General features: G+C 39.7%; 1 protein-coding gene across 1 annotated transcript in view; it reads right to left on the reverse strand.

Annotated features, from left to right (window-relative positions):
• The window catches only part of SORT1 (sortilin 1), a 50,055-nt gene extending 44,029 nt beyond the window's left edge, over window positions 1-6,026 (reverse strand). Inside the window, exon 1 of the mRNA XM_083357801.1 lies at window positions 5,705-6,026. Within this exon, the coding sequence (XP_083213927.1) occupies window positions 5,705-5,902 (198 nt within the window). The 5' untranslated portion in view covers window positions 5,903-6,026. The remainder of the gene's footprint in view (window positions 1-5,704) is intronic.
• Between the last annotated feature and the right edge of the window lie 3,568 nt (window positions 6,027-9,594).

The following is a 9,594-nucleotide window of genomic DNA, read 5'->3' on the forward strand; positions in this document are numbered from 1 at the left end:
CTGACTGCTTAGGAAAAAAGGTTCTTGTTACTGATGAGCAGAACCAGCAACAGCATGCAGTTCTGGGACAGCGGACAAAATGGCTGAGTGGATGGATCTTTATAGGGTTCTGATTGAGATGCTCCAGGGGGTTGTGCAATGTAGTGAGCTTTGTACCAATGGTGGTGGGTTAATCCTATTATGTCCTAAAGGTCATGTCCTGTCCTTAGAATTTGGGTAGGGAAATGTAAATTCTTAATCCTATCAGCTGAGGGGATTGAAGGAGTTTTGTTTATGAATAGATTGGCCCAGTCTTTCTTTTTTTTTATTGAAAAGTTTTAAAATACATTTTTAAAAACATACACTCACTCACTCCCCCTCCCCCCACTTCCCCTTTCCCCTCCCTGACTTCCCAGAGCTGAATACAGGGTATAAACTTTAACCAACTTAAGCTAAAATATGCTAACCAACACTAACCAAATATGCTAACCAACAAAGACACTATAGATTCTATCACACTTTAACTCCTCTTAACATAACCAAATAACTAAATAATAATAACTAATTAGTAATACATCATATAATACTAATACTTATTCATATACTAAATGAAACTTTCTAGTCCCATATTTATTCTGAATATAATCGATCCATCTTCTCCATTCCAAAATATATCTCTGTTGCGAGTGTTTTTTCAAATATGCTGAGATCTTTGCCATTTCTGCCAGGTGAGAAACTTTTAAAGTCCACTCTTCTATAGTAGGCAGTTCCTCCTTCTTCCAATATTGTGCTACCAAGAGTCTTGCTGCCGTAATTAAATTTAACATCAATTTAGTATCTATAACAGTACAATCTGTAATAATACCCAACAGAAATAACTGTGGGGAAAAACTTATCTTTTTCTTAAATACCTTCTGCATATTCCACCAAATTTTAATCCAAAAAGCTTTAACCTTTTTACAAGTCCACCATATATGATAATAGGTTGCACCATCACAACCACACCTCCAACATTTGGGCTGATAATTCGGATACATACATGCTAATTTTTTTGGATCTAAATGCCATCTATAAAACATTTTATAAAAATTCTCTTAAATTTTGTACCTGTGTAAATTTCACATTTCTGACCCATATCTTTTCCCATATATCCATCGTTATGGGCTCCTGAAAATTCTGGGCCCATTTTATCATGCAATCTTTAACAAGTTCCGTTTCTGAGTCTATTTCTATCAGTGCATTATATATCCTCCTTATATGCGCTGGACTTTGATCTCTTTATTTGTTTAACCAAATTTTCATCGGTTGTCGAAATACCAACTTTCTGATCTTCCTTCCATCTAGCTTGTAACTGACCATACTGAAACCAAGTCTGCACTATTCTTTCTTCTTTTAAAATATTAAATGGCTTTAATTGCCATACATTCCTGTCCATTCTGAGAATTTTTTTATATGTAATCACATCATGTTTGAATCCCACACTTATATTTTCTATTGCATGTTTAGGTATTGCCCAAATTGGTATTTTATAATTTAGCTTATGTCGATATTTTTTCCAAACTCGCAACAGGGCATACCTTAATATGTGTGTCTTAAAGATATTATCTACCTTCTTATCACACAATAAATATGCGTGCCAGCCAAATAATAAATCAAATCCCTCAATATTCAGTAATCTCCCTTGTGTTAGATTAAACCAATCACTAATTGATGATAGTGCCGCAGCCTCATAATATAGTTTAAAATTGGTCATTTTAAGACTACCTCTTTCACGTACATCTTGCATTATCTTCAATTTTACTCTTGGTCTTTTCCCTGCCCAAACAAATTTATTAATACCTTTCTGCCATTCTTTTTTGAGTATAGGTATCATTTGAAACAAAAATAAAAATTTTGGTAAAACATTCATTTTCACTGCTGCGATTCTCCCCAATAAAGACAATTGTAATTTTTTCCAACTATCTAACTCTTTTTGTATTTTTAACCATAACAATTCATAATTATTTTTATATGATTTCGCGGCCCAGTCTTTCTTAATAGGTACAAAATATCCATCTCTAAGACTTGAGGCTTCTGCTTGAGGCTATTAAGAAAGACTGGGGCTGCTTTCTGCCTTTGTTAAGATTTTTCTCCATTTCTCCTTTGGGGAAATATTCTGCCTCTTCTTAATATTAAGAATAAAGAATATTTTAATCTGGGGAGGGGGGCTTTCCTACAAGACAATAGGAACTGCAGTCTAATACATGCAGACCGGATAGAGACTACTTCAAATTATTTTTTGTCTTTTAGTCTACTACTGGTGACTGCACAACAAAGCTTTCTTGGCAATAATATGGATGTGGTTTGCTGCTGTTTTCTTTCACAATGTTTTTCGACTTCTCGGTCTAAGCTTATAACTCCAAGATTTCTTAATGAACTCTTGTGTAATATTGACCAGGTCTGATCCAGCTAAGCATTTCTAAGATCAGCCAAATCTTGTTTTGAATTATCTTCATATTAGGAAAAAAAATCTATAGTACCAATGACATGTATTGGATAGTTGGATATTTTGGATAGTTGGATATTTTGACTATAACCCCCTAAATTCCCCCAAACCAGGAAAACTAGGAAAAGAAACATTAAACAAGTTGGTAAATTAACTGTGACATAATTCCCATACTGTGAAAGGTACGCCATAAATAGCCTAAAGAAAACATTCTAAATGCAGGCCCATTGTCTTACCAGTTGGTCAGGTTCTCCCTTTCTATTAAGGCCAGATCTCCAGCTTGGTCAGCAAGAGTATGAAATGAATGTATTACCTGACTTCCTACTTTGAGCTCTCTAAAAAAATAACTAGAAAAAGCCAGACTTTGGGGGAAAGGGGCATGGAGGCATCCTTCTGTTTAGATGCTGGCAAGTGAATACACAAAGATACAGACTGACATAGGATACTCAAAATACATATAACACATTGATTTGTTACAAAACTCAAATAAAAAAAATACATTTCATGGACAAGAGGGGGAGGAAAGGTGAAAAAGCAAAGTGTCATTGAATTATACATAAGGATACAGATTGCCTGATACTAGATATTCTTTTTTGCACGTATCTCAAAAGATATATTCAGAACTAACTCCAGAGAATGGGAACAGAAAAGAATGAAATACAGGCATGTACAATGAGCAGGAAATCTCATCTGGTTCACCAATGGGGAATTAGATGACCCACAGTTATTTATTAGGGTTTTTAGACTGTCACACACATGCAATATTCTGATTTAATTAGAAAAAAACCCTTCCAATGTACAATACAATAATTAATACCATTGACTATGGATATTAAGATGAATATGTTGATTAGAATCACACTCATTTACATATGAAATTTTTCAGAAAAATTCACATTTCTGCTTCTTATAATAATTATTTTCTGCTTCTTATAATAATTATTTTCCCTATAAAAGCGTTTAAGTATTAACATGTACCTCTCTTTGAAAATCCAGTAAGGTACTATATTGGTTCTAAAGCAGTTATGACAAAGCCCGTTGAGGCAAATTACAATCAGATAAATTAATGCCAATACTATGCGTCATATATTTAAGGGTAATAATACATCAGATATTACACAAAATACAAAAGCAGCACAATCTCTATTGAGAAAGAACACAATAAATAGCATGTCAGAAGAACATTACTTTTTAGAACCAGATTCAACGGAGGCAATCTGCATTTAACAGAGCTTTCAGTCCTACATGTTGACAAAACTGAGAAGACTTGGATTTAGCAAAATACCAGCTGAGAATTTATCGTAATCTCTGGCAGAACAAAACTGCTCTTTCTACTTTGTCACATATAAGAGTAATAACACACACAAAAATGGCATCAGCCATATGGACAGTATAAGTAAAGAATAAATGTAAGAGTAATCAGGAATGGGAACAGTATTTTTTCAAGGTAGATATATACTTATGAAGTGCTCAATTCTGAGGATTTTCACTATTCTCTTCATTTTAGAATTTTATTTTAAAAGCAAGCAACAATATAATTCCAAAAATAACACAACAGAAATCAAAACTATTACCACAGGAAAGAGCTTTTGCAGAATACTGACAGATGAAGAAAAGCTTTAGCATGCAAACTGGTTTTCTTTCTTTAGAACTGGTTTTGGCCTTTGTTACCTATATTTAGAAATAATATGTAGCTATTATCACTAAAGATGCCCACAAATTTGTTTTCCATAAATCAGAAATAAAATGTAGGCCTACTTTGACTTTTTCTATTTTCAGCAAGGCAAATACAAACAAGGAAACAGGAATGGAAAGGCAATGCAGCCAGGTGAATGCATGGATTCAAATTATCTAACATTAAAACACACCAAGAAAGCCATCAGGTTAGATCATGTTATACAAATGAGGGACTGAATTAGTAAGGAAGAAAAATAGGCCTATCAAAGAAAAGTAGAAAAAAAATAGGAAATAAACATTCACTGTAGAATCCTATTCTCAGGCCTTCAGTAGTTAGTTTACTTTCTCTCAAGGGCCATTCCTGTGTCCAACTGTCACATTATCTTGACAGAACTTTTTTCCCCCTAAAAGGGTGCCTACCAAATGCATTGAACCTTCAAATTTCCAGATAGCATCAGGACAATAGGGCATCGAGAAAGACTGGTGTAGTGATGGGATTAAGGACCTCAATACAATGATCTAAGACAGAGGTCTTCAAACTCGGCCCTTTTATGACTTGTGGACTTCAACTCCCAGAATTCCTCAGCCAGCGCGCTGGCTGAGGAATTCTGGGAGTTGAAGTCCACAAGTCATAAAAGGGCCGAGTTTGAAGACCCCTGATCTAAGATTTAACTGCATCACTGATGACTCTTTGCTCCATAGGAATTGACTTTTTATTTTAATCAAGCTAGTAATTTCTAGCCCTGCTATTGTAGGAGGCCTTGATCGTACAAATGCTAATCTCAGAATCAGTATGCATTACTTTTAAGACCCAAAGCAGACGCTGATTAAGAATTGAGTACGCTCTAGGCAACCTTTACCTTTTATGAATGTCATCAGTGTTTAGACACACAGAATCAACCAAGAGAAGAAAAACTGACCAGCTAAGTTGTTCCTTTACTTTCAAAAGCTCCACACCGGTTTTTGGGGGCTGCTATTCTGTCAAGGGAAACGGTGCACCTTTCACACTATTTTTCTCATTACAGCGGGTGAATATCAGCCTAGCCTTTTGCTCAGGCGGAGGGGAAAAAAAGGTGATAAGCACTTTATGCCCAACTCCCTCTAACTAACCTACCAGATCATTGAGCTCCCTTGTCATCTAAAGGTGTGGCTGTCTTACCACACATGCACCACACTCCACCTCTATACCTAAACACACACACACTGGGTGTCGTGTTACCTAAGGACGAAAGAAAACAATCTGCTTCGTTGTCGTGCTACTTGATCTGTCCTCAGTCCAAGATAAACAGGGCGAACCAAGGAAGCTCATCCAGCTGTTGGTTCTCAAAAAGCACTTCTGCCCATGTTAAAGGCACCAAAGCGACACTGGCGGATTGCAGAGAGATCGCGCCCGGACGTTGCCTCAATTCTCTCTTCATTCCAGCGGGAAGTTCGGTTTCCCAAAGTCAAAAACCCCCCGCCCTACATCACGAGCCTTGGCGGAGGCAGCAGCGCTAGCAGCCCCATCCGTGCCCCCAAGCCTCGCCTCTCGACCCGGCCAGGAAAGCCACTCCCTGCTCTCACCTTGTGAGTGTTGCTGCCAAGCACCTCCTTGCCGAAACCCTCGTCTTGCGGGCCGCATCCAGTCTCCGGCTCAGCCTCACCGCGTAACCCCCGCCGGACCCGCAGAGTCTTCGCCCCGAACCGGATCTCTCGGCCGTGGAGCGGAGCCGCCAGGAGCAGGAGCAGCCCTGCCTGCACCAAGGACGGCGACCACAACATTTCTATCCACGCTCCCTACCACCAAACTCCTGGCCGTGCTCGGGGAACTGCTCACCTGCCGCCCGAGCCGCAAACGCCTCATTGGGCTGCGCCGAACAGGTATGCAAAAGCCATTGGCTGCAGCACACGTCGATCTGTTCGTCTTTCAGCCGCCGGCCAACCTCTCCTGAAGCTTCTTTTCCATTCGCGCAGCTATCCCCGCTTCTGCTTTTTAAGTGGCTCGCTGAACTGCCGATCGGGGCACAAGCGGACACTTCATTCCACCGGCCAGCGGCCATTGGCTATTCCTATTCCAAGCCTCCTCCCTTTAAGTGAACCGGCTGGTCAATATCACCCCACTTTGAAGAGCGCTTTGCTCATTGGTTGATTTCCTTCAAGCGTTTCCTTCTTTCAGATTCCCCGAGTAATTTAAAGCTTCACGAGACTTTACTCCTGTTGCTAGGATGCCAAGTTTTGTTTTTGTCCTTTCTTGTTTTTTAAGGGTAGCGATGAGAGCCGGCTTTCGTCCATTGTGTGCGGTCGTATCGAATGGTAGAACGAGGCATTCTCTCCTATCAAGCGTTTTCCTCTCATTGGCGATATAGAGGTTAAAAGCTGGCCAAGATAGGAATTATCCTTACGATATTATAAATGTTCCTGGGTTGTTTCTGTAGATCTTTAGAGAATCATTTAATATGTGACAAAATTATTAAGGGCTACTTATGGCACATGGAGAAATTAAGCAGGTAGTAAGTAGTGGATAAAAGGGACACGGTGGTGGCTCAGTGGGTTAGGACGCTGAGCTTGTCAATCAAAAGATCAGCAGTTTGGCGGGTTGAATCCCCAGTGCCCCTTAGCAGAGTGAGCATCTGTTACTCATCCCAGCTTCTGCCAACCTAGCAGTTCGAAAGCACGTAAAAAATGCAAGTAGAAAAATAGGGACCACTGCGGTGGGAAGTTAACAGTGTTCCATGCGCCTTTGGCATCTAGTCATGCCGGCCACACAACCACGGAGACGTCCTTGGACAAGCGCTGGCTCTTCGGCTTTGAAATGGAGATGAACATTGGCCCCTAGAGTCGGAAACGACTAGCACGCATGTGCGGGGGAACCTTTACCTTTAAGTAGTGGATGGACACCTCCAGGAATCTCTGAACTAGTATTTCTCGACCTCAACGACTTTGAGTTTATGGACTTCCACTCCCATAATTCAGAATAATAGAGTTGGAAGGGACCTTGGAGATCTTCTATCTATCTAGTCCAGAATTCTAGCTGGCTCAGGAATTCTGGGAGTTGAAGTCCACGAGTCATAAAAGAGCCAAGGTTGCCAACCCCCTGCTCAAGCAGGAGACCCAATATATCATTCCTCAGCTAGCATGCTGAATATTGAAATCCATGCAGTTTAAAATTGCTGAGGTTGAGAAACATTGCTGTAAACTATGTAATCAGGGTGGTTGGGTGGAACCCCTGAAGAAGGCAATGATAAACCACTTTTATTTTACCAAGAAAAAGGGTTAGGCCCTTATTCTTGGGAGTGTTCTAAAATGTGCAGCAATTGTCACAGATTAATGCAAAGACCTCTGTAATTTGTCTCTACAAACAATCTACATGTAGTTTCAAATGTTGCCACCTTTCTTTCTCTTCCTGTTTTACTTCTTTCTTTGCTTGATCTCTTGCATGAATTACAGAGAACTCAAAAGGTTTTCATTAATTTTGAATACCAAATGAAAGTCTGGGACATTTTCTTATGCAGAAAATATTGCTTCCTTTGTTTTTTAAGGACTCTAAATATCAGGTGCAACAAGCAGCTTGCCACCGTCCATGATCCTGCTGATATTTAACAGATAATATTTATTCAGTCTTTTAAAGTCTTATTACTATATTCTGAACAAAAGCAAACAGATTTTCTCTGAGGATCTGGATAAATACTATTTTTCTTCATACAAGAAATATCTTGAGAATCATTAGTACGCCAGATCAATGAGCAATTAATTACTTGGCTGATCTGCACTTCCCATTGCCTTGAATGTGGGCCCTGTAGATCAGAAATTATGATATTAGTAACAAGTCAAGTTGGTATTTATATTTTTCCTAAAAAATTGATATTTTTTTCATCGAAAGGAGATACGATTCATTATGTCTGCTGTTTAGAATTTGCATTTAGTACAATCCTTAGTGCTACACTACATAAAACTGTACTGTATCAAAATATAAGCAGCCATTGAAAAGATCTGAGGCAGGGCATACTAAAAAAAAAGTGTGATAATGCTGGTGATGACCATTAAAGCCCTAAATGGCTTGGGTCCGGGATATCTGAGGAAGCACCTGCTGCCGGCATCAAGCTCCCTTCGTCCTGTGCGCTCCCACAGGGAGGGTCTTCTCAGGGTACCGCCGGTAAAAGATTGCCGGCAGACAATACCCAGGGGGAGGGCCTTCTCTGTGGGTGCGCCGGCCCTTTGGAACCAGCTGCCTGTAGAGCTTAGGACTGCCCCTGACCTTCGATCATTTCACCGAGACCTGAAGACCTGGCTCTTCAAGCTTTCTGGCCTGGACTGAGAGTATTAATTGGGGTTTTAATTGGATCTTAATTGGGATTTTTATATTCAAGGTTAATGTAATCATTTTATTTGTTTTTAATTTTTATAATTGTTATATTGTTTTCTTTTTAAAAAACCTTGTGAACCGCCCTGAGTCCTACGGGAGAAAGGCGGTATATAAGTCTAATAAACTAAACTAAACTAAACCCTCCTAATGTAACAATGTTTTTCTACTCTAATGATTAATGCTATAATGCATCTTACGTAATGAGCTGCAAAAGCCGGTATCTGCCCTGTAGCACAATAGGGTTGCTAAATTCTGACCGTACACGTGCTTATAATCTAAACCTAGTTAAGAAATTATCTCCTAGGAAGGTGACAGATTATGGTCTTGTTTATATCTGCATTTGAAAATCAAGGAATGAATAGCTGCAATCCAAAGGATTGCACAAAATGAATAGTGAAATGCACAAAATGAATAATATGCATGCTCTCACCTCATTCATACCAAAGGCAAATTAAAGTTTTAAGGTTACACGCAAAATGAAAATGTATTCTCAAAGCTATAAACCAGAACAGACTATAAATCTTCAGACTGAAAAAAGAGAATTAAACAAGTGAGAAACTTAATAACAGAATGACAGAGTTGGAAGGGACTTTGGGGGTCTTCTAGTCCAACCCCTTGCTCAAGTTATACGTTTGTTTTATCTTGCCTAAATGTAGAACCTTACTTTTCTCACCATTGAATTTTATTTTGTTAGATAGGGTCGAGTATTCAAGTCTGTCAGAATCCTTCTGCATCTTGAGCCTATCATCTAGAGCAGGGGTAGGCAACCTCGGCTCTTTTATGACTCGTGGACTTCAAGTCCCAGAATTCCTGAGCCAGCCATGCTGGCTCAGGAATTCTGGGACTTGAAGTCCACGAGTCATAAAAGAGCCGAGGTTGCCTACCCCTGATCTAGAGCAGGGGTCCCCGAACCCTGAGCCACGGACTGGTACCGGTCCGTGGCCTGTTAGAAACCAGACCATGCTAGCGGCAGGCAAGCAAAGCTTCATGTATGCCTGTGGGGGATCTAGGTTGCATATGAAACCTCCCCACCCTCCCCAGTCTGTGAAAAAATTGTCTTCCATGAAACTGGTCCCTGGTGCCAGAAAGGTTGGAGACCACTGATCTGTTG

Source organism: Vipera ursinii (genome assembly GCF_947247035.1).
Source record: "Vipera ursinii genome assembly, chromosome: 3".
Lineage (NCBI taxonomy): Eukaryota > Metazoa > Chordata > Lepidosauria > Squamata > Viperidae > Vipera > Vipera ursinii.